At 44.9% G+C, this 26,328-nt stretch overlaps 1 protein-coding gene across 4 annotated transcripts in view; it reads left to right on the top strand.

Annotated features, from left to right (window-relative positions):
• si:dkey-91i10.3 (cytochrome P450) overlaps positions 1–26,328 on the top strand; it is a 56,116-nt gene that overhangs the window by 14,236 nt on the left and 15,552 nt on the right. For all 4 annotated transcript variants that reach the window (XM_048599186.1, XM_048599187.1, XM_048599188.1 and 1 more), the window contains exons 2-3: positions 5,644–5,834; positions 15,527–15,726. In XM_048599186.1, the coding sequence (XP_048455143.1) occupies positions 5,644–5,834; positions 15,527–15,726 (391 nt within the window). The remainder of the gene's footprint in view (positions 1–5,643; positions 5,835–15,526; positions 15,727–26,328) is intronic.

The raw sequence follows: 26,328 nt of genomic DNA, 5'->3' as shown, positions 1-26,328 counted from the left end.
GTGGGGCTTGGGGTGGGAGGAAGGACAGGTTAGGGAGGTGGGGACGAGCTGGGCTGGTTTTGGGATGCGGTAGGGGGAGGGGAGATTTTGAAGCTTGTGAAGTCCACATTGATACCATTGGGCTGCAGGGTTCCCAAGCGGAATATGAGGTGCTGTTCCTGCAGCCTTCGGGTGGCATCATTGTGGCACTGCAGGAGGCCCAGGATGGACATGTCGTCTGAGGAATGGGAGGGGGAGTTGAAATGGTTCGCGACTGGGAGGTGCAGTTGTTTATTGCGAACCGAGCGTAGGTGTTCTGCAAAGCGGTCCCCAAGCCTCTGCTTGGTTTCCCCGATGTAGAGGAGGCCACAACGGGAACAGCGGATGCAGTATACCACATTAGCAGATGTGCAGGTGAACATCTGCTTGATGTGGAAAGTCTTCTTGGGGCCTGGGATGGGGGTGAGGGGGAAGTGTAGGGGAAGGTGTAGCACTTCTTGCGGTTGCAGGGTAAAGTGCCGGGTGTGGTGGGGCTGGGGGGGAGTGTGGAGTTCTCACTCCACCCACAGCCCTTACTGAGGACGAACTGTCAGTCCTCAGTAAAGGGCTCACCTTTGTCCCCCTCCACCCACACATCAACGAATACCGGTCACGTTTGGACATTGAGCAGTTTTTCCGCCGCCTCCGCCTCCACGCTTACTTTTTCAACCGTGAGCCTAACCCTCCCTCTACTGACCCCTTCTCCCGCCTCCAACACACCCTCTCCTCCTGGACACCACCCCAAGGCCTCCTACACTCCCTCGACCTCTTCATCTCCAAATGCCGTCGAGACATCAATTGCCTCAACCTCTCCACCCCTCTCACTCACTCCAACCTCTCCCCCGCAGAACGTGTAGCCCTCCGCTCCAATCTCAACCTCACCATAAAACCCGCGGACAAGGGAGGCGCAGTTGTAGTATGGCGCACTGACCTCTACATCGCCGAGGCCAGGTGCCAACTCTCCGACATCTCCTCCTACCGCCCCCTTGATCATGACCCCACCCCCGAGCACCAAACCATCATCTCCCAAACCATCCACAACCTCATCACCTCAGGTGACATTTCACCCACAGCCTCCAACCTCATCATTCCCCAACCCTGCACCACCCGCTTCTATCTCCTTCCCAAAATCCACAAACCTGAATGCCCTGGTCGACCAGTTGTCTCTGCCTGCTCCTGCCCCACCGAACTTATCTCCACCTATCTCAACTCCATTTTCTCCCCCATGGTCCAAGAACTCCCTACCTACATCCATGACACCACCCACACCCTCCACCTCCTCCAGAACTTCCAATTCCCCGGTCCCCAACACCTCATCTTTACCATGGACGTCCAGTCCCTCTACACCTGCATTCCCCATACAGATGGCCTAAAGGCCCTCCGCTTCTTCCTGTCCTGCAGGCCCGACCAGTCCCCCTCCACTGACACCCTCATCTGCTTAGCTGAACTCGTCCTCACCCTCAACAATTTCTCTTTCAATTCCCCCCACTTCCTACAGACAAAGGGGGTGGCCATGGGTACCCACATGGGCCCAAGCTATGCCTGTCTCTTTGTAGGTTACGTGGAACAATCCCTCTTCCGTACCTACACTGGCCCTAAACCCCACCTCTTCCTCCGTTACATTGATGACTGTATCAACGCTGCCTCGTGCTCCCATGAGGAGCTTGAACAGTTCATCCACTTCACCAACACCTTCCACCCCAACCTTAAGTTTACCTGGACCATCTCCAATACCTCTCTCTCCTTCCTGGCCCTCTCTGTCTCCATCTCTGGCAACCACCTAGAAACTGATATCCATTTCAAGCCCACCGACTCCCACAGCTACCTAGAATACACCTCCTCCCACCCACCTTCCTGCAAAAATGCTATCCCCTATTCCCAATTCCTTCGCCTCTGCCGCATCTGCTCCCAGGATGAGGCATTCCACTCCCGTACATCTCAGATGTCCTCATTTTTCAAGGACGGCATATTCCCCCCCTCAGTGGTCGAGAACGCCCTCGATCGTGTCTCCCGCATTTCCTGCAACTCATCCCTCACACCCCCTTCCCGCAATAACAGCCAAAACAGAATCCCCCTCGTCCTCACGTACCACCCCACCAACCTCCGGATCCAACGCATCATCCTCCAACACTTCCACCATCTGCAATCCGACCCCACCACCAAAGACATTTTTCCCTCCCCACCCTTATCTGTTTTCCAGAGGGACCACTCTCTCTGTGACTCTCTTGTCCGCTCCACACTCCCCTCCAGCCCCACCACACCCGGCACTTTTCCCTGCAACCGCAGGAAGTGCTACACCTGCCCCTACACCGCCCCCCTCACCCCCATCCCAGGCCCCAAGAAGACTTTCCACATCAAGCAGATGTTCACCTGCACATCTGCTAATGTGGTATTGTGCATCCGCTGTTCCCGTTGTGGCCCCCTCTACATCGGGGAAACCAAGCAGAGGCTTGGGGACAGCTTTGCAGAACACCTACGCTCGGTTTGCAATAAACAACTGCACCTCCCAGTCGCGAACCATTTCAACTCCCCCTCCCATTCCTCAGACGACAGGTCCATCCTGGGCATCCTGTATTGCCACAACGATGCCACCCAAAGGTTGCATAACAGCAACTCATATTCCACTTGGGAATCCTGCAGCCCAATGGTATCAATGTGGACTTCACAAGCTTCAAAATCTCCCCTCCCCCTACCGCATCCCAAAACCAGCCCAGCTCGTCCCCACCTCCCTAACCTGTCCTTCCTCCCACCCCAAGCCCCACTCCCATCTCCTACCTACTAACCTCATCCCGCCCCCTTGACCTGTCCGTCCTCCCTGGACTGACCTATCTCCTCCCTACCTCCCCACCTACACTCACCTCTACTGGCTCCATCCCCGCCTCTTTGACCTGTCTGTCTATCTTCTCCTCTATCCATCTTCTATCTGCCACCCCCTCTCTCCCTATTTATTTCAGAACCCCCTTCCCCTCCCCCATTTCTGAAGAAGGGTCTCGGCCCGAAACGTCAGCTTTCCTGCTCCTCTGATGCTGCTTGGCCTGCTGTGTTCATCCAGCTCTCCACCTTGTTATCTCTCAACATTGCGCTGAATTCTCCCAAATTTCTCTCCAGAGCCCATTTTGGTCAGGGCCTGGGATGATTCCACCTATTAACTCAGTTTCATAGAATCCCTACAGTGTGGAAGCAGGCCCTTCGGCCCAACAAGTCCACACCAACCCTCAAAGCATCCCACCCAGACCCATCCCTCTTTAGTCCACCTAATCTACACATCCCTGAACACGTTGGGCAATTTAGCATGGCCAATCCACCTAATCTGCACATTTTTGGATGGGAGGAAACGAGAGCACCCAGAGGAAACCCACACAGATACAGGGAGAATATGCAAACTCTCCACAGACAGCCACCGAGGGTGGAATCGAACCTGGGTCCTGAGTACTGTGAGGCAGCAGTGCTAACCACTGGGCCACCCATAAATCCACAGATGATGCTGGACCCACTGAGTGTTTCCAACATTTTCTGTGTTGACTTCTGATATGACTTGGACTGGCTATAAAATCAGGCATTGTGCGTGTCCAAATTTCCAAAATCATATAATAATGGAGTATCACACTACAGAAAGAGGGAATTCAGTCCATTGCACCTGCATTGGCTTTTTGAAGTATTTAATCATTTACTCATTCCACATGGCCCCAGAAATGTTTCCTTGTCAAGAATTTATCTTTTGGAAGTTGTCATTGAAATCCCCGCAATCTCCTTAATTGTCTTGGGCATCACTGACTGGGCCAGCATTCATTGCCTGTCCCTAGTTGCCCTTGAGCAGGTGGTGATGAGCTAACGTCTTGACCAATTGCAGTCCATATGTTTTAGGTTGACTCACAATGCCCTTAGGGAGGGAATTCCAGGATTTTGACCCAGTCACATTGAAGGAGCGGCGATATATTTCCAAGTCAGGATGGTGAGTGGTTTGGAGCGGAACTTGGGGGTGATGGTGTTCCCATGTATCTGCTGCCCTTCTAGATGGAAGTGGTTTTGGTTTGGAAGGTGCTGTCTGAGGATCTTTGGTGAATTTCTGCAGTGCAACTTGTAGATAGTACACACTGCTGCTACTGAGCGTTGGTGGTGGAGGGAGTGGATGTTTTGGATGTGGTGTCAATCAAACAGGCTGTTTTGTTCTGAACGATGTCAAGCATTTAGAGCGTTGTTGGAACTGCACTCATTCAGGCAAATGGGGAGCATTCCATCACACTCCTCACTTTTCCCCCAAACCCTTGATGAAATCCAGAAGTTTTTCGAACTCTTTCTTGCATTTACTCAGTGACTTGGCCTCCACAATCTTCTGTGGTAAAGAATTCTACAGGTTGAAGCAATATTTCCTTATCTCAGCCCTGAATGGTTTACCCCCTAACTTGTGGGAGACTGTGTCCCCTGGAAACTAGACTAGACTCACAAATCAGAGGAAACATTGTCCCTGCATTGAGACTGTTCAGCCCCGTTAGAATTTTATACATCAGATATAAAACAGTTCCCCTCTCATCTTTTTAAGCTCTAGTGAATACAGGCCCAGTTGAACCAATTCCTCCTCCTATGACAGCCCTGATATCCTCAGCATCAGCTTAGTGAGATTCCACTGCACTCCCTCTGCATCAAGTACATCTTTCTTCCACCCTCTTCCATTGAGCAGAAGATATAAAAGTTTGAATATACGTATGAATAGATTTAAGAAGAGCATCTTCCCTGCTATTATCAGACTTTTGAACAAACCTCTCAAATGTTAATTCTGACCTCTCTCCCTGCACGTTCTTTGCAGCTTTAACACTGCATTCTGCAATCTATTCTGCTACCCTGATGCACTTTGTATGGTACGATCTGCCTGCAGAGCATGCAAAACAACACTTTTCACTGTATCTTGGTACATGTGACAATACTAAATCCATGAATAAATCAACAACTAAATCCTTTCTTAGGTAGGGAAATCAAAACTGCATGAAATACTCCAGTTGTGGTCTCACCAACGTCCTGTATAATTGAAGTAAGAGATCCTTAGTTCTGAACCCACTTCCACTTGCAATGAAGGCCAATTGTGTTTTAGGATGGCCAGACTCATTAAGTGGGAGAGAAGTATGGCTATGGGCCCAAACCTGTCTGATAACACTCCTCAGAACTAGAGCATTGTTGCAATATTAAAGGCAAAGTTTAACAGCAAGTTGTTGTGTAGCCATCTTTATTTGACACTGAATTCTGTAAAGAGTTAGTAGGGCAAGTCACCAAAAGCTTGGTCAAAGAGGTAGGCTTTAAGGAGTCAATTTAAACACAGAGAGAGAGGTACAAAGGTTTATGGAGTGAATTGCACAGTTTCGCAGGAGTTTTCAAAGATGATTATTGTGATGGCTGTAACTTTAACTGCTGATTCTCCGTCCCATTGGTCCTGTTCCCCCTCAATAAGATGAAAACTACATTGTCAGAGCTGCCGTCTCCTTTGTGTCTCAGAAAAATGAGCAGCCATTTCATTGAAACACGTGAGATACTGCGATGATGATTTTCCCATTCCACTGACGCGTGGTGACCACACTGCCAAAACCTGATGAATCTCAGAATGATTTATTTTCCTTTCTCTCGTTCTTTTTGTAGATTGTGCAGAAGAAGATGTTTGGTCCCATCTGGAAGAATAAGTTCGGCCCCATCACTGTCATCAATGTGGCCACTGCTGATTTGATTGAGCAGGTTTTGCGACAGGAGGGCAAATACCCGGTGCGGGCCCTTATGCCACACTGGCGAGAGTACAGAGAGTTGAGAGGGCAAGCTTATGGACCGCTTTGTGAGTGAGTATTGTGGGCAGCATGCAATACAAACTACCAGGGCTCAGTTGTTTAGCGATAAATGACTTCCCGAAGTGAGGGTCAGGACCCAAGTGAGCTGAAGCTGTGGGGACGTGAGCTGTAAGGCAGCAATGGCTGCCTGTTACCTGTAACTGCATTATAATTGCTGCCTTTAACACAGGGCACCACCCAAAGCTTCACGAGACCTGGTACAAAGGATATAAAAGAGACCATTTAACCCAGCCAGTCGGTGCTGGTGTTTATGCTCCTGTGGAATTCTCTGACACAGAAAACTGTTGAGGCCAAAATATTGAAGATTTTCAAGAAAGAAGTTGATATTGTTCTTCGGACTACAGGGATCAAAGGGTATGGGGAGAATGGGGTAATAGGATACTGAGTTGGATGAGCAACCATGACCATATTGAATGTTGGAGCAGGTTCAAAGGGCTGAATGGCCTACTCCAAATCCTATATTCTGTGTTTCCATGTGGTAAGCTTCCTCCCATCTTTCCTCATTTAGATCTATCATTGTGATTTTCTATTCCCCTTTCCCCCCAATAATCTTGGTTAGTTTCCCCTGAAATGTGTCAATAATATTCACTTCAACCACTCTGTGATAGCAAGTTCCATCTTCTTGGACTCTCTGAGTGAAGAATTTTCTTCCAAGTTCCCTATTACCCTGATGTATTTATGTAACGTAGGATTTGTCTGGTTAGCATGCAGACCAGTGCTTTTCACTGTATCTTGGTACATGTGACAATAATAAATCAAATCAAATCAAAATCTCAAAGACTATTTTACATTGGATGGCCTCTGATGAAGCTTTTCCCACAAGAGAAAATATTCTCTCTCTGTCCACTCTCTCAAAACCTTTTTTTGATGTCTGTTTCCTCTTTCAAGGGATGTGAACATTGTTGGCAAGGCCAATATTTGTGGTCCATCCCTCATTCTGAGTAGCTTGTTAGACCATTAGTGTCAGCCACATGGTTGGGGATCTGGAGTCACATGTAGGTCAGATAAGGAGGTAAGGAGGACCATTTCCTATTCTTAGACCTTTATGACAATTGCTTAAAAGGGGAGGTGATTGTCTAGTGGCATCATCACTAGACTAATATTCTAGAAGCTCAGCTAGTGTTCTGGGGACCCAGGTTCAAATCCCGCAAAGGCTGATGATGGAATTTGAATTCAATAGAGGAAAAAAAATTAGAACTAAGAATGTACTAATAACCATGAAACAATTGTTGGAAAAACTCGTCTTGTTCACTCATGTCCTTCAGGGAAGTAAATCTGCCACCTCACCTGGTCTGGCGTATATGTGACTCCAAACCCACAGCAATGTGGTTGACTCTGAACTGCCCTCTGGGCAATTAGGGATGGACAATAAATGCTGGCCTAGCCAGTGACACCCTCATCCCATGAATAAAAAGAATGCTGGGGATGGTTATCATGCTTTACTTTACAAATTTATTTTTCTTTTATTTATCGAATTTAAATTCTACTCATTGCTGTGGTGAGATTTGATCCCACGTTCCCCGAATATCAACGGGGGTCTCAAGATTCCTAGTTTAGGGATAGATATTACCACTACATCACCATCACCCCCATTGTACATGTGGCTCTGGACTTGGGTTATACAGGGCATCATTTAAAATTTCCAGATGATGGGAACTTTGAAATGAATGAACAGCAAATGACAACCTTTAAATGGGTGTAGACTGGTGAAACGAAATGTAATACAGAGATTCATTTTAATAGGCAGATTGAGGAAATGCAATGCACATTAAACAATCATAATTTTAAAGGGAAATCATGAATGAGAGAGTGACCAAAGTCTAGATTTAGACAAGGTCTGGATTGCACAGCTGGTAGATTAAATTGAAGCATTGAAGAGCGAACTGGTTATCTGAGAAGGATGAATGTACATGGTCACTAGGATAATTACAAGTCTGATTGTTGCATTTGTCCCATTTGAGTAACTTTTCAAATAAATGGTTTAATATTTCAGATTAGAAAATGTGAAATTATAAGCAAGATTTAAGACCAGAGTGTGTGAAGGAAATGGGTGGACCTTAACTTAATAGGAGTGTTTACTAGGAGGGCAAACATCATGAGGAAGTTCTGAAGAAGGGTGACTGGACCTGAAATATTACCTCTGATTTCTCCCCACCAATGCTGCCAGATCAGCTGAGCATTTCCAGCCATTTCTGTTTTAGTTTCTGATTTCCAGCATCTGCAATTCTTTTGGTTTTTGGCATAAGGTAGTTGTTTATTTAGAGAACCAGTGCAAACACAATGGGCCACATTCTTTGAAGTCTTTGATGGTGATAAAATAAATTGACACAAGGTTGATATCAGGGCGTTTTGGATCCACAGCTCTGTAACTAGAGGTACAGAATGTGAAAGCTAGTGCATTATTTCAAACCTTTGCAAAAACCAATTAGGCCTCGGCTGGGTTACTGTGTCTAATTCTGGGCATGACAATTTCGGCCAGATGTCAGAGCTTTAGAGAGATTGTGGAATAGTAGGAGGGATGAACAATTGCAATAATGAAGAAACTGGAATTGGTCTCCTTAGAGCAGAGAAGGTCATGGAGAGATTTACTTCACGTGTTCAAATTAGTGAATTTTGTTTTAGATTTTTGTTTTAGAGAACAAAGATTTAATTCAGAGATAGTAGGAAATGCAGATGCTGGAGAATCTGAGATAACAAGGTGCAGAGCTGGATGAACACAGCAGGCCAAGCAGCATCAGAGGAGCAGGAAAGCTGATGTTTCGGGCCTAGACCCTTCTTTAATCAGTGGAAAAGCTGTTTCAGCAAAGTTGTTTCTTTGGAACGTAGTCAATTTCAAGAAGAAATTGAGTAATAGGACAGAAAGGAAATGAATTCCCAGGCTTCTGAGAAAGAGCTGGTGAAGGACACTAATTGGACGCCTCTTTCAAAATGTGAACTCCTTCTACCATTCTGTGAATGCAGCCAAACCTACTGAGGAACTTGGCTCTGGTTATTAGCCCACCCTGTGCAGCTCAGTGAAACCTCTGCTCTTTAGAGGCTTTAACTTAAATGTGAATAACAATTACCTCAGGTGCAATTGTCCCCTCGGTGGAGGTGACGAGGGAAGAGGCGAGAAGGAGGGCAATTACTGGACAAGTTCGCCCTGGAGAGATACACATCTTCCCCTTCTCACCAACTCACCAATTAAGTCACAAACAAAAACAGAAGTTGCTGGAAAAGCTCAGCAGGTCTGGCAACATCTGTGAACAGAAATCAGAGTTAACGTTCTGGGTCCAACGACCCTTCCTCAGAGCTGAGTTCCCTTATATCCCAGATTTATCCAAATCCTTTACAAAAGTTACTATTGAATCTGCTTCCACTGGCCTTTTAGACAGTGCATTCTGCATTTCAACAACTCTGTCTGTAAAATTAAGATTCTCCTCATGTCCTGCCTGCTTCTGAGGCCTGTTATTTTGAAACAGTGACCTCTTGTTACAGACTCACCTCTGAGCAGAAATGGTTTCTTGCTGGCTACTCTCCCAGAAACCCTTTTCTATAAAACCTGCTTCATAGGATTTGGATAGGCCTTTCAGCCCTTTGAGCCTGCTCCAACATTCAATATGGTCACGACTGATCATCCAACTCAGTGCTCTGTTCAAAAACAGAAGTTGCTGGAAAATGACAATGAGAAGAGGGAGGGTTAATACAGGACTGAAGGTGTTATATCTGAATGCACGCAGTAAAAGGAATAAGGTAAAAGAGCTTGTGGCGCAGATCGAAACTGGCAGGTATGACGTGGCAGATATCACGGAGACGTGGCTGCAAGGGGATCAGGATTGGGAACTGAATATCCAAGGAAATACATCCTATCGAAAAGATAGGCAGGTGGGCTGAGAGGGTGAGGTTGCTTATTAGTAAGAAATGAAATTAAATCAATAGGAAGAAATGAAGTAGGGTCAAATGGTGTAGAATCTGTGTGGGTAGAATTGAGGAACAGCAAAGGTAAAAATACCATAGTTAGAGTTGTGTACAGGCCTCCAAACAATAGTCAGGAGCTGGGGCGCAAGATACACCAGGAGATAGAAAAGGTGTGTAAGAAAGACAAAGTTACAGTGATCATGGGGGATTTCAATATGCAGGTGGACTGGGAAAATCATGTTGGTAGTGGATAGCAAGAAAAGGAGTTTGTGGAATGTCTACAAGATGCTTTTTGGAGCAGCTCATGGTGGAGCCCACAAGGGAACAGGTAACACTGGATTTAGTGTTGTGCAATGAGGCAGACTTGATAAGGGAGCTTAAGGTAAAGGAACCTTTAGGAGGCAGTGATTATAATGTGATTGAATTTACTCTGCAATTTGAGAGGGAGAAGATAGAATCAGAAGTAACGGTATTACAGCTGAATAAAGGAGAGGTATGAGGGAGGAGCTGGGCAGAATTGACTGGAAGAGGAGCGTAGCAGGAAAGACGGTGGAACAGCAATGGCAGGAGTTTCTAGGAGTAATTCAGGAGACACAGCAAAAATTTATCCCGAGGGAAAAGAAGCATGGTACAGGGAGGATGAGGCAACCATGGCTGACTATGGAAGTCAGGGATAGCATAAAAACAAAAGAGAAAGCATATAATGTGGCAAAGGGCAGTGGGGAACCAGAGGACTGGGACGCTTACAAAGACCAACAGAGGGCAACAAAAAAAGAAATAAGGAGGGAGAAGATTAAATATGGGGGTAAGCTAGCCAGTAATATAAATGAAGACTGTAAGAGTTTCTTTAGATATATAAAGGGCAAAAGAGAGGCAAAAGTGGACATTGGACCACTGGAAAATGACGGTGGAGAGATAATAGTGGGGAACAAGGAAATGGCTGAGGAACTGAATAATTACTTCGCGTCAGTCTTCACGGTGGAAGACACGAGTAATCTCCCAAAAATTCAAGACAGTCGGGGGGCAGAGCTGAGTATGGTGATGGTGGCCATCACCAAGGAAAAGGTGCTAGTAAAACTGATTGGTGGATAAATCACCTGGACCAGATGGACTACACCCCAGAGTTCTAAAAGAGATAGCTGAAGAGATATTGGAAGCGTTAGTGGTGATCTTTCAGGAATCGCTAGAGTCATGGAGGGTCCCAGAGGACTGGAAAATCGCTAACGTGATACCCCTGTTTAAAAAGGGAGTAAGGCAAAAGACGGAAAATTACAGGCCGATTAGCCTAACTTCGGTTGTGGGTAAGATTTTGGAGTCCATTGTGAGGGATGAGTCTGAGGTTCGTTGTGGACTTGTTGGGCCGAAGGGCCCGTTTCCACACTGTAGGGATTCTATGATTCTATGATATGAATATTTGAAAGTGTATAGTAAAATAGGGCAAAGTCAGCATGATTTCATCAAGGGGAGGTTATGCCTGACAAATCTGCTAGAATTCTTTGAGGAAGTCATGAGCAGGGTAGACCAAGGAGAACCAATGGATATTATCTGCCTGGACTTCAAGAAGGCCTTTGATAAGGTGCTACACAGGAGGCTGCTGAGTAAGGTAAGGGCCCATGGTGTTAGAGGCAAGGTACCAGCATGGATAGAAGATTGGCTGTCTGGCAGAAAGCAGAGAGTGAGGATAAAGGGGTCTTTCTCAGGATGGTAGCCGGTGACAAGTGGTGTTCTGCAAGGGTCAGTGTTGGGACCACAACTTTTCACGTTAAACATTAATGATCTCGATGAAGGAACTATGGGCATTCTGGCTAAGTTTGCAGACAATACAAAGATAGGTGGAGAGACAGGTAGTATTGAGGAGGTGGGGAGGCTGCAGAAGGACTTGGACAGGCTAGGAGAATGGGCAAAGAAGTGGCAGATGGAGTACAATGTGGGAAAGTGTGAGGTCATGCACTTCGGTAAGAAAAATAAAAGCATGGACTATTTTCTAAATGGTGAGAAAATTCAGAAGTCTGAAGTGCAAAGAGACTTGGTAGTTCTAGTCCAGGATTCTCTCAAGGTAAACTTGCAGGTTGAGTCAGTAGTCAGGAAGGCAAATGCAATGTTGGCATTTATTTTGAGAGGACTTGAATATAAAAGCAGGGATGTACTACTGAGGCTTTATAGGCTCTGGTCAGGCCATATTCGGAGTATTGTGTGCAGTTTTGGGTCCCATATCTCAGGAAGGATGTACTGGCCCTGGAGCGGGTTCAGTGGATGTTCAACGAGAATGGTCCCAGGAGTGAAAAGCTTATCATATGAGGAACGTTTGAGGACTCTGGGACTATACTCATTGGAGTTTGGAAGGATGAGGCGGGATCTAATTGAAACTTACAGAATATTGAATGGCCTGGACAGAGTGGAGGTTGAGAAGATGCTTCCATTGGTAGGAGAGTCTAGGACCCGAGGGCACAGCCTTAGAGTAAAGGGAAGACCTTTTAGAATGGAGATAAGGAGGAACTTCTTCAGCCAGAGAGAGGTGAATCTATGGAATTCACTGCCACAGAAGGCTGTGGAGGCCAGGTCATTAAGAACATTTAAGACTGAGATAGATAGGTTCTTGATTATCAAGGGGATCAAGGCTTACGAGGAGAAAGTGGGAGAATGGGGTTGAGGAGCTTATCAGCCATGATTGAATGGTGGAGCAGACTCGGTGGACCAAATGGCCTAATTTCTGCTCCTATGTCTTATGGTCTTGTGGAAAAGCTCAGAAGGTCTGGCAGCATCTGTGGACAGAAAATCAGAGTTAACGTTTTCGGTCCGGTGACCCTTCCTCATAACTATATCTACATCTTTCTTGAAAATCTTCAATATTTTGGCCTCAACCGTTTTCTGTTTCAAAGCATTCCACAGGAGCATAAGCACCAGCACCGACTGCTTGGGTCAAATCATAGAATCCCTACAGTGCAGAAACAGGCCATTTGGCCCATCGAGCCCACTATTGACCCTCTGAAGAGCATCCCTCGCAGAAACTCCCCCACGCCATCCCTGCATTTCCCACCCTAGACATCATGGGTAATTTAGCATGGCCAATGCACCTAACCTGCACATCGTCAGACTGTGGGAGGAAACCGGAGCACCCGGAGGAATCCCACGCAGACACGGGGAGAATGTGCAAACTCCACACAGACAGTCACTTGAGGGTGGAATCAAACTGATGTCCCTGGTGCTGTGAGGCAGCAGTGCTAACCACTCAGCCACCGTGCTGCCCCACAATCTGTTTTATATCTTTTGTGGCAGGTCTTTTCTATAAAACCTCCCCTCCTCTGCCCTGAGGAGAAAAGTATTCCGAAAATATTGTCCGGAGCCATAAGTATAGGGGAAGCAATGGCCTCGTGATTTAAGCATTAGACTATTAAGGTTATTCACTTTGGAAGCAAAAATAAGAAGGTAGATTACTACCTGAATGGCTGTAAATTGGGAGAGGGGAGTGTGCAGTGGGACCTGGGTGTCCTTGTGCACCAGTCGCTGAAGGTAAGCATGCAGGAGCAGCAGGCGGTAAAGAAGGTAAATGGTATGTTGGCCTTCACTGCGAGTGGTTTCGAGTACAGGGACAGGGATGTGTTGTTGCAGTTGTAAATTGAGGGGTGATGGATATAGGACAGATGTCAGAGGTAGATTCTTTAGTCAGAGAGTAGTAAGGGCGTGGAATGCCCTGCCTGCAACAGTAGTAGACTCGCCAACTTTAAGGGCATTTAAATGGTCATTGGATAAACATATGGATGATAATGGAATAGTTTAGGTTAGATGGACTTCAGATTGGTTTCACAGGTCGGCGCAACATCGAGGGCTGAAGGGCTGTACTGCGCTGTTATGTTCTATGTTCTATGTTCTATGTTCTATGTACAGGGCTTTGGTGAGACCACAACGAGAATATTGTGTGCAGTTTTGGTCACCTTTTCTGAGGAAGGATGCTCTTGCTCTCAAGGGAGAGCAGTGAAGGTTTACCAGGCTGATTCTGGGGATGGCAGGTTTGACGTATGAGGAGAGATTTACTAGGTAGGATTGTTTTTGCTGAAGTTCAGACAAATGAGGTGGGGGGGTGGATCTCATAGAGACTTATAAAATTCTAACAGGACTGAACAGAGTAGATGCAGGGAGGATGTTCCCGATGGTGGGTGTGTCCAGAACCAGGGGTCACAGTCTGAGGATTCAGGGTAGACGATTTAGGACAGAGATGAGGAGACATTTCTTCACCCAAAGAGTGGTGAGCCTGTGGAATTCGTTACCACAGGAATTAGTTGATGCCAAAACATTGAATGTATTCAAGAGGCGGCTAGATAGAACACTCGGGGCGAATGGGATCAAAGGTTATGGGGAGAAAGCAGGATTAGGCTATTGAGTTGGATGATCAGCCATGATTGTGATGAATGGCGGAGCAGGCTCGAAGGGCCTCCTCCTGCTCCCTAACTTCTGTGTTTTGTAGGGATTCTGGTTTGCGATCAGTAATCTGCCGATTTTTCGGTGGCTTGAATCACCCCCCAGATCCCTGGTTCTGACACTGGGCTTAATTTAGGAATGTGAAGTGAAGAAGGCAGTAGGCAGGTGTTTCAGGGCAAAGAATCTTTGTGTTTATTAAATGCAAAGGTGAGTATATCACAGGAAAAGTAAAGACAAAAGTAATAAACAGGGAAATAAAACAAAAGACGAATAAAAATACAAGAGTTAAAAAGGCAAATTAAAAACAGTGAAACTGACACTATCAGTTATTAACTTAACACAGGCTAATTACTATTAGAAACTAAACAGTCTTTTCAAACACAGACATTTTAATCAGACTTCTTGACCTTAGGGTGCCTTGCACTGTCAACAACCTACCTTCCCCTCCCTGCTAGCTATGTTGGATACTTTTGGGTCTTGAGGAAATAGGCTCACCACTGGGGATAAACATAATTTTGAAATAAATCTGGCTGTTCCCACTTTTTGTAGCTGGTGCTTCACTGAAGACTTCAGACAGTGTTCGGTCTGGTTTGAGAATTTGGGTTTTTATTACTTTGTGGTGGTTTTGTGAGTCATTTTTCACCTCAGGATGTGTCTGACACCTTGTCAGTCAGGTCGGTGGTTTTCAGAGGTTGTTGGCCGTCAGATCTGCTGGCCGTGGTTGGTTAGTGTTGGTTCCCCTGGTACGGGACAGCCCTGTGTCGGTAGGTTTCAGGGAGATAGCTGTGCAGATCGTTCTCGGAGAGAGTAGCTGTCTGGGGTCCCTGTCTGAGCCACGGTCGTGCAGTGGTTAGCACTGCTGCCTTACAGCACCAGGGGACCCAGGTTCGATTCCACCCTCGGGCAACTGTCAATGTGGAGTTTGCACCTTCTCCTCGTGTCTGTGTGGGTTTCCTCCCACAGTCCAAAGATGTCCTGTCTAGGTGGATTGGTTACGCTAAATTGCCCCATAGTGTTCAGGGATGTGTAGATTAGGTGGCTTATAGGGGAAGGGTGTGGACTTGTTGGGCCGAAAGGCCTGTTTCCACACTGTAGGGATTCTAAACAAAAAAATTCCAAAAATAAAGTAGGTACATCTAAAGGAAAGCTAGATGAAGGACAAAGATAGGGATGGTTCTGCTGTTGGAGGGGCTTGTAGAGAGCTAGGAGGATCTTCATTATACAGTGGCTGAACGGCCTCTTTCTGTGCTGCATATTTGATATAAACTCAGGTTCTCCAGTCTGTCTGGGTATTGGAATGTCATTGGGACAGTGGGAACAAACACTTGTAACCATCGACTTGATTGTCTTTCCTTGTGTTTGCTGTACAGATACGGAGAGAAATGGCATCACATGCGGACCATATTGAATCCCAAGATGCTGAAGCCAAAAGAAGTGTCTAACTATTCTCCTGCCATCAATGAGGTGGTAACTGACTTTGTGAAGAAGGTTCGTTGGGTGAGAGAAAACCAGGGCAGAGGGGTGATGTTGAACGATGTGTCCAGCGAGCTGTACAAATTTGCATTTGAAGGTAATGACTTTAAACCTAAAAACCAGAGAAAGAAGCCAGTTGGCCCATTTATTTGCACTCCCCTGATCTTTCTGCACAATCATGCAACTTACTCCTGCTTGAGAATTAATTTCATTCTTTTTGGAAGGTCCAACTGAACCTCCTTCTACCTTCTACACCTTAACACCTCATCACGCAGCAAAAAATGTTCTCCTCTTTCTCCAATTTGGGTCTTCTGGAAACAAATGTCCATCTCCGTCCTCTGGGTTCTGAAGAAAAGTCATCTCAGACTCAAAACCTTAACTCTGTTTCACTCTCCAAGATGCCGCTGGACCTACTCAGTTTCTCCATTTTTGTTTCATATTTTTGACCTCAGCATTATTTTGCTTTTAATCTCCATTCTCTGGTTACTGATGCTTCCACCAGTTTCTCCTAACTTATTCTCTCTCGGTCCCAAGTATCTCTGGTAAGTTGTCAGTTATCTTTTTGCGGAGAGGTCTCCCTGCTTAACCATGTTATCCTTCTTGGGTCTAGACTTTGGTCATCTTTCGTCTGTAACAACACAGGGGGTGTACGTAACATCCCCTTCACACACATGGACCACAGCATTTTGAGAAGGCAGTTCCTCACCACCTTCCCCAAGGCAATTAGGGATGGGCATTAAATGCTGGACTAACCAGTGACATTCCCATCATAAAAGCATCAGAAATTTGACAGGGACAGTAGGAGGTAGGTGCTCATGTGATAAAAGCTTCAGGGATCTATCCAGTCAAAGAGTTGGCCTTGAGTCATAGTGGTCTACAGAATGGGTTAAGGCTATTGACCTAACAAGTCTGGGCCAGTCAAAAACAACAACCTAAGGGTCCAGGCCCGAAACGTCAGCCTTCCTGCTCCTCTGATGCTGCTTGGCCTGCTGTGTTCATCCAGCTCTACACCTTGTTAACCTAAGTATTCTAATCCCATTTTCCAGCACTTGGCTCAATAATTCTTAAATGTTATGAGGGTTTCTGCCTAGCATCCTTGTAATTTTGTTCTGCACCCTTTCCAGTTTAATAATATCCTTCCCATAGCAGGGTAGCCAGAACTGTACACAGTACTCCAAATGTGGCCTCACCATTGTCTTGTACAGCTGTAACATAATGTTCAATGAGCATTGTACTCAGTGCTGTAACTGATGAAGGCAAGCATGCCAAAAACCTTCTTCACCACCCTGTCTACCTGTGATGCCAGTTTCAAGGAACTATGTCGTCACACCTCTATACCTATCTGTTTGACAATGCTACCCAGTGCTACCATTAACAGTGTATGTCCTGCCCTAGTTTGTCTTACCAAAATGCAATGCCCACGTTTATCTAAATTAAACTCATTCTGCTATTCCTTGGCCCACTGGCTCGGTTGATCAAATTCCCGTTGTAATATTAGATAACCTTCTTCACTGTCCAATATACCAATGTTGGCATCATCCACAAACATACTACCTCCTAAATTCTCATCCAAATTGTTTATATAAATAATAAACAACAGTGGACCCAGCACTGATCCTTGCAGCACAGCACTGGTCACAGGCCTCCAGCCTGAACAACAAGCCTCTACCACCACCTTCTGTCTCCTACCTTCAAGCCAATTTTGTATCCAATTGACTAGCTCTCCCTGGATCCCATGTTATCTAATCTTACTAACCAGTCTACCTCATGGAACCTTGTCAAAAGCCTTGCTGAAGGTCATCTAGACAACATCTACCACTCTCCCTTCACTTATCTTCTTGGTAACCTCTACAAAAATACACTTTATCAAGTTTGTGAGATGCGATTTCCCATACACTAAGCCATGCTGACTATCCCTAATCAGACCTTGCCTTTCCAAATGCATGTAGATCTTGTCTCTCAGAATCCCCTCCAACAACTTACCTACCACTGATGTCAGGCTCATCGGTCTGTAGTTCCCTGGCTTTTCTTTGCAGCCTTTCTTAAACAATGGCACAACATTTGCCACCCTCCAGTCTTCTGGCACCTCACCTGTGGCTGTTGATGCAAATATCTCTGCTAGTGGTCTCACAATTTCTTTTCTTGCTTCCCACAATAATCTGGGATACATTTGATCAGGTCCTGAGGATTTATCTACCTTTATGTATTTTAAGACTTCCAGCACCTCTTTCTCTGTAATGTGGACTCATTTTAAGTAAAGTGATCTTCCCCTTCTTATTTCCCTGTTCCAACCATGTAGCCTCATTGGATGATCCTCCAGGAATATCCTCTCTAAGTGCTGCCGTGATGTTTTCCCTAAACAAAAACGCCACTCCACCCTTTTCCTCATCTTCTATCCTTCCTATTGGTGTCTGCACCTTGGGACTCAGAGCGGCCAGTCCTGTCCGTCCTTCAGCCATTTTTCTGTAATAGCTATGACATCCCAGTCCCATGTTCCCATCCATGTCCTAAGTTCATCTGCCTTAGGGGGCATGAAAAAGCCTTGGCGGCTAGGATTAAGGAAAACCCCAAGGCGTTCTATACTTATGTGAGGAACAAGAAAATGGCCAGAGTGAGGGTAGGGCCAGTCAGGGATAGTGGAGGGAACTTGTGCATGGAGTCAGAGGAGGTAGGGGAGGTCCTTAATGAATACATTGCTTCCGTATTCACTAGTGAGAGGGACCTTGTTGTTTGTGAGGACAGCATGAAACAGGCTGATATGCTCGAACAGGTTGATGTTAGGAAGGAGGAAGTGCTAGAAATTTTGAAAAACATGAGGATAGATAAGTCCCCTGGGCCAGACAGGATATACCCAAGGCTTCTACGGGAAGCAAGGGAAGAGATTGCTGTCCCTTCGGCGATGATTTTTGTGTCCTCACTGTCCACTGGATTGGACAGATGATTGGAGGGTGGCAGATGTTATTCCCTCATTCAAGAAAGGGGATAGGGATAATCCTAGAAATTACAGACCAGTCAGTTTTACTTTTGTGGTGGGCAAATTATTGGAGAGGATTCTGAGAGATAGTATTTATGATTATTTGGAAAAGCATAGTTTGTTTAGAGATAGTCAGCATGGCTTTGCGAGGGTCAGGTCATGCCTCACAAGCCTTATTGAATTCTTTGAGGATGCAACGAAACACATTGATGAAGCTAGAGCAGTGGATGTGGTGTATATGGATTTTAGCAAGGCATTTGATAAGGCTCCCCATGGTAGGCTCATTCAGAAAGTAAGGAGGCATGGGATTCAGGGAAATGTGGCTGTCTGGATACAGAATTGGCTGTCCAATAGAAGACAGAGGGTGGTAGTAGATGGAAAGTACTCAGCCTGGAGCTCGGTGACCAGTGGTGTTCTGCAGGGATCTGTTCTGGGTCCTCTACTCTTTGTGATCTTTATAAAAGACTTGGATTAGGAAGTGGAAGGGTGGGTTAGTAAGTTTGCCGATGACACGAACGTTGGTGGAGTTGTGGACAGCGTGGAGGGCTGTTGTAGGTTGCAACGGGACATTGACAGGATGCAGAGCTGGGCAAAGAAGTGGCAGATGGAATTCAACCCAGAAAAGTGTGAAGTGATTAATTTTGGAAAGTCGAATTTGAATGCAGAAAGCTGGATTAATGGCAGGATTCTTGGCAGTGTGGAGGAGCAGAGGGATCTTGGAATTCACGTCCATAGATTCCTCAAAGTTGCCACCCAAGTTGACAGGATTGTTAAGAAGGCGTATGGTGTTTTGGCTTTCATTGGCAGGGGAATTGAGTTTAAGAGCCGCGAGGTTATGCTGCAGCTCTATAAAACGCTGGTTAGAACACACTTGGAATATTGTGTTCAGTTCTGGTTGCTTCATTAAAGGAAGGATGTGGAAGCTTTAGAGGGGGAGCAGAGGAGATTTACCAGGATGCTGCCTGGACTGGAGAGCAAGTCTTATGAGGAAATGTTGAGGGAGCTAGGGCTTTTCTCATTGGAGTGAAGAAGGATGAGAGGTGACTTGATAGAGGTGTACAAGATGATGAGAGGCACAGATAGAGTGGGTAGCCAGAGACTTTTTCCCAGGGCGGAAATGAGTATTATGAGGGGGTATAATTTTAAGGTGATTGGAGGAAGGTATAGGGGAGATGTCAGAGGTAGATTCTTTACACAGAGAGTGGTGGGCGTGTGGAATGCGCTGCTGGCAGTGGTAGTGGAGTCAGATACATTAGGGACATTTAAGTGACTCTTGGATAGGCACATGGAGGATAGTAAAATGTCGGATATGCAGGGTAGATTGATCTTAGAGTAGGATAATAGGTCGGCACAACATCTTTGGCTGAAGGGCCTGTAATGTGCTGTACTGTTCTATGTTCTATGTTCTTACCTGTCAGGCCTCTTGCATTGAAATAAATGCCTTTCAGTTCATCAGTTACTACTCACGGGAGCTTGCTGTGTATAAATTGTATGCTGCATTTCCAATTTAACAGCTAAGGGGACAGTATTTCGAAATTAATTATCTGTAAATTTCCTCAGTATATTTTGTGCTTTTGAAAATCATGATATGAATGTGAACCTTGCTTTATTTTTATTGTCCGGTTGTAACTCTCAGACTGTTTCAACCCAAACCATGATTTGCCTCAAAATCTCTCTCCTAATATTTTACCAACTTGCTATCCTTGATCTTTCAATTGTCAATTTAAAACAAAATAGAGGAAAGTAAAGGCTCAAAGATCATCTGGCAAAGTTCTAGCAAATGTCATCAAAGTTTGAATGAGAGTCTAAACCACTTATAAATTAACACTTAGTCACATATATAAAAATAACTCCTCTAATTTACCCTCAGTAACTCCTGGAAATTGTCCCCAGTCACTACCATAAATTAGGAATATTAAGGACAGTTAAGCAACCTGAAATGTTAACTCTGTTTTTTCCTTCACAGATGCTGCCAGACCTGCTGAGCTTTTCCAGCAACCCCTGTTTTTGTTCCTGATTTACAGCATCTGCAGTTCTATCGGTCTTATGAGGAAAGGCTGAGGGACTTGAGGCTGTTTTCGTTAGAGAGAAGAAGGTTAAGAGGTGACTTAATAGAGACATACAAGATGATCAGAGGATTAGACAGGGTGGACAGTGGACAGTGGGAGCCTTTTTCCTCGGATGGTGATGGCTAGCAAGAGGGGACATGGCTTTAAATTGAGGGGTGATAGATATAGGACAGATGTCAGAGGTAGGTTCTTTACTCAGAGAGTAGTAAGGGCGTGGAATGCCTTGCCTGCAAAAGTAGTAGACTCGCCAACTTTAAGGGCATTTAAATGGTCATTGGATAAACATATGGATGATAATGGAATAGTGTAGGTTAGATGGGCTTCAGATTGGTTTCACAGGTCGGCACAACATCGAGGGCCGAAGGGCCTGTACTGCGCTATAATGTTCTATAAAGTACCCAACTACCTCCTATAAGTTGCCCTCAGTAACTCTGATAAATCAATCCCCAGTATCTCCTATAAATTAAAACCTGAAAGAACTGCGGATGCTGTAAATCAGAGACAAAAATAGAAATTGCTGGAAAAGCTCAGCAGGTCTGGCAACATCTGTGGAGAGAAATCAGAGTTAACGTTTTGGGTCGAGGGACCATTCCTCAGGACCCCTTCCAGTTCTGAGGAGGGGTCACTCAACCCGAAATGTTAACTCTGATTTCTCTGCACAGATGCGGCCAGACCTCCTAAGCTTTTCCAGCAATTTCTACTTTTGACCCCCACTTCCATGCAAAGTTTGTGGGCCAATTGGAACATTGTGAAAGAATGGCTAGTTGGGGCACTGAAAAATGGTAAAATTAGGGTAGTAAAAAGCTTCCCCATGGAGCCCCGATCTACATCTGGGGAAAAAAATTACTCTGAATGTCCACCAGAAGCATCTCTGCACACACGGGAGTGTGCCCTGTAGCCCCCTCATAGGTCAGTGAGTGGATGCCATTTCAGTCGGTGGGACATAGCCTGAAGTGGGCTGGGCTGATTTTGGTTGGCTTTTCCGTGGTAAGGGGGATGTGAGAAGAAGTGACGAAAGGACATGCTGATGTGGAAAAGTGATGTATTTGTTATTTTGATCAATTGTCGGGACACAGGAATGTTTAACGCAAAATTGAGACCATTCCCAACAAAATGGGGATGCCTGGTCACTGCACCTAGTGCCAGTATTGAGGAGGTACAACTCTTCATTTCTCTGTAATCTCCCCTGGACAGATCCTGTCTGAGTTATCTGCACTCCTTTTGAACCCTGATGTGTGTGTGCCTGATTTTGATTGCTGCACTGTTGGTGACGGCGCCTTTAATTGTGTAGGCCTCAGGCCTGAAGTATTGCCCCTACACCTCTCTGCCTCTCTAGTGTAGATTTGGGATAGTTTTTTTGTCGATGCAGACCCAATGGGCTGAAGAGCCTGAGATAACAAGGTGCAGAGCTGGATGAACACAGCAGGCCAAGCAGCATCAGAGGAGCAGGAACGCTGACATTTCGGGCCTAGACCCTTCTCTGTACTGTATGATTCTATTATTCTAGCTCACACTCCTCCTTTAAGACACTCCTTAAAACCTACCACTGGCTCATTTGTCTCAGTGTCATGTTTTGTCTTTAAATGCTCTTGTGGAAGCATTTTTTTGTACATTAAAAAACCTACAAATATGAATTGTAGTAGTTAACATCCGATGAAGTATTTTTGAAGCGTAGTCACTATAGGAATAAGTGGACAATTGTTGTTAATGTCAAAAATGTGATGTGCAAACCCTGATGGAGTTGTAGGTTTGGCTGAAGATTTTCCAGCTGTTTAGTCTGGCATCTATGAGAAGCAACACCAGAAACACTGGGTGCGTGAGTCAACTTGTCTCTAATTCGTTTCAAAACAAACATTTACACAAACATTTCCAGCTGATGTTTGTGGCTGGTAGTACACTTGCCAAAGTCCCAGAATCTTGAGCACACAGTCCAGGCTTCTACTCCCAGTGCAGTACTAAGTGAGTGCTGCATTGTTGGTCATTGTTGTCTCTTGGGTGAGTTAGAACATATATATAGAACAGTATAGCACAGGAACGGGTCTTTTGGCCTGTTAACCTGAGGCCCTAACTGTTGCGTGAACATTGCTCCTTGAACCTACTCTGCTATTCAATAAGATAAAGGTTGATTGTTAACCTTCTGAAAGGATGGGCAGGAAGGAAAAGGGTAGCTTTGTTAGTACAAAATGGAATCAATACAATCACAAGAAAATCTTGGACAAATTAATGTATAATCCATATAGATGGACATGAGAAATAACAAGGGAAGCTATTGGTAGGAGTCGTCTGTCAGCCCCTAACAGTAACTGTTCTGTGGGTCAGAGAATAAATTGGGAGGTAATGAGGACATATAAAAGAGGCAGTACGTTAATCATAGCGGCATATAGCACGGAAGCAGACCTTTCGGTCCAACCAGGTCATGCCGAACATAATCCTAAATTAAACTAGTCCCACCTGCCTGCTCCTGGCCCATATCCCACCAAACCTTTCCTATTCATATAAACATCCAAATGTCTTTTAAATGTTGTAATTGTACCCACATCCACCACTTGCTCAGAAAGTTCATTCCACATAGGAGCCACACTCTGGGTAAAAGATTTGCCCCTCATATCTTTCTAAAATGTCTCTCCTCTCACCTTAAAACTGTGGCCGCTAGTCTTGAAATGCCCCATCCTAGGGAAAAGACAACTACCACTAACTCTTATCTATACCCCCTCATTATTACATAAACTTCTAGAATGACTTTGATCTTCATGTAATTTGGAAAAATCAAATTGGCAGAGGTAGCCAAGAGGCAGAATTAATGGAATGTAATTGGGGCAGGTTCCTAAACAGGGATCAGCTAATTTGGATCTGGTAATGTGTAATGGGGCAGGTTTAATAAATTATCTTAGAGTAGCATGTCTCTAGGGCAGTGGTTCCCAACTTTTTCAGTAACATGACACACTTCAGTGAGACAATTCCATGGCACACAATGGTCTCTTGTAAAAACTATCATGTCCTCTCAACTCTGCCGATGGACCACATGCATTTAGAATGTTTTTGTTTTAGAATCAAATGACTGATACCTCGCTTTTAATTGGATGATTAATTTTCATTTTTGCGAGATGTAATTTTGGTTGGATAGAATATTTTTAAGATGGAACAGTGTTTAACATCGATTTTATTTCATGGCACCTTTGAACAGTTCACACAGCTCACCTAGTATGCACACTAGTTGAAAACCACAGCCCTAGGGAACAATTATCATAACATAGTAGAATTTAGCAATCAGTTTGCGTGCGAGAAATGTGGGTCAAAAATAACGGTGGCAAACTTGAATAAGGGTAATTATATGAGTTGCCTGGAGTGGAATAGGAAGGGACTTTAGCAGAAAAGATGGTTGAAGAAGAATGTAAATGTTTAAGAAAGTACTTAGTGACTTGCAGCAAAGATATATCCCAATAAGAAACAAGGATTCTAGGCAGTGGATAAACTGACCGTGGTTAACAAGGAAATTGAGGATACTATCAAATTGAAGTTTAAATAAAACGTGTGTCTCACTAACTTAATTGAGTTTTTTGAAGAAGTGACAAAGAAGATTGATGAAGGCAGAGGAGTGGATGTTGTCTATATGGATTTCAGCAAGGCATTTGACAAGGTTCCACATGGTAGACTGGTTAGCAAGTTTAGATCGCATGGTATCCAGGGAAAGCAGCCATTTGGGTACAAAATTGGCTTGAAGGTAGGAGACAGAGCGTTATGGTGGAGCTTTGTTTTTCAGGCTGGAGGCCTGTGAACAGTGGTGCGCCGCAAGGATCAATGCTGAGTCCACTGCTTTTTGTCATTTATATAAATGATCTGGATTTGGATATAGGAGGAATGGATAGTAAGTTTGCAGATGACACAAAAATTTGCGGTGTAGTGGACAAAAAAAGGTTATCTCAAAACACAACGGGACCTCAATCAGATGGGCTGATGGGCTGAGGAGTGGCAGATAGGGTTTAATTTAGATAAATGTGAGGTGCTGCAGTTTGGTAAGGCAAATCATGGCAGGACTTATACACTTAATGCTAGGGTCCTAGGGAGTGTTGCCGAACAAAGAGACCTTGGGGTGTAGGTTCACAGTTCCTTGAAGGTGGAGTCACAGGTAGACAGGATAGTGAAGAAGGCATTTGGCACTTGTGCCTATATTGGTCACTACATTGAGTAAAGGAGTTGGGAGGTCATGTTGTGGCTGTACAGGTCATTGGTTACGGCACTTTTGGAATATTCTGTTCAGTTCTGGTCTCCCATGCCATAGGAAGGATGTTGTTAAACTTGAAAAAGTGCAAAAAGGATTTACAAGGATGTTGCCAGGATTGGAGGGTTTGAGCTATAGGGAGAAGCTGAATAGGCTGGGGCTATTTTCCCTGGAGCATCGGAGGTTAAGGGGTGACCTTACAGTGGTTTATAAAATCATGAGGGGCATAGATAGGGTGAATAGACAAGGTCTTTTCCCCGGAGTGGGGGAGTCCAAAACTAGAGGGTAAAAGTTTGAGGTGAGAGGGGAATGATTTAAAAGGGACCTAAGGGGCAACTTTTTCACACAGAGGGTGGTACATGTACAGAACGTGCTGCCAAAGGAAGTGGTGGAAGCTGGTACAATTACAATTAAAAGGTATCTGTATGGGTATATGAATAGGAAAGGTTTAGAGGGATATGGGCCAAATGCTGGCAAATGGGACTAGATTAATTTAGGATATCTGGTTGGCATGGACAAGAAGGACTGAGGGGTCTGTTTCCTTCCTGTAAGCTGTATGACTCTAAACATACAATATGTTATTAGTGGTAAATCAGAGAATTGGGGACATTTTAAAAGCCAACAAAAGAAAACAGGAGAAAATAAATTGAGTACAAACTAACAAATAGTATAAAAACAGACAGTAAGAGCTTGTTTAAATGTATTAAAAGGAAGAAAGAAGTCAGTGAGCATAGGCATCTTAGGGAGTGAGGTTGGGAAAATTAAATAGGGATCCAGGAAATGGGAGAAGAGCTGAATAAATACTTTGCATCAGTTTTTGTGGTGGAGGACTAGTTCTATAGCTTTTCTAAGATACTAAGTGTACAAGGTGCTGAAGATGGGGGGAGGAGAGAGAGATGAAGCAAACACCCATAACTAACATTGGCAGAAAAGTACTGGCAAACTAAGGGGTTAAAAGCCATTGATTCCCCCGGACTCGATGGGTTACGCCCTAGAATTTTAAAGGTGTCAATACCACTGCGCTACCGCCTCCTCTCATCTTGGAACCATGGTGGTAAATCCTTTCTACGTCCTCTCCAAAACTTCCACACGCTTCTTAAACTGTACTGCTCAGAATAGGACACAAAGTTCTATTTGAGGTCAGTTGAGAAGGGTGTTTCATAAAGGTTCACCAAAAACCTCCTCACATTGGTATTCTTTGACTCTATTCATAAAGAATAGCAGCCCTTGTGCCTTTTCAACTACTTTCTCAGCTTGCCCTGTGATCTACAAAGACTCGTTTACACCAAGCCCCTCTGCTTCTGCACCCTTTCAGAGCGTCATCCTTGAGTTTATTTAGTCTCTCCACATTCTTTCCAAGACAAGGAAATTTCATTCTCCCTACATCATGTCAGCATTTCACATATTTCCTGCCACAGAAATAAGGGGAGATTAGAG

This window comes from Rhincodon typus, chromosome 7 (genome assembly GCF_021869965.1).
Source record: "Rhincodon typus isolate 14 chromosome 7, sRhiTyp1.1, whole genome shotgun sequence".
In the NCBI taxonomy this organism is placed as follows: Eukaryota; Metazoa; Chordata; class Chondrichthyes; order Orectolobiformes; family Rhincodontidae; genus Rhincodon; species Rhincodon typus.
The sequence above is the reverse complement of the archived record's forward strand: the minus strand, read 5'-3'. Positions and strand labels throughout refer to the sequence as shown.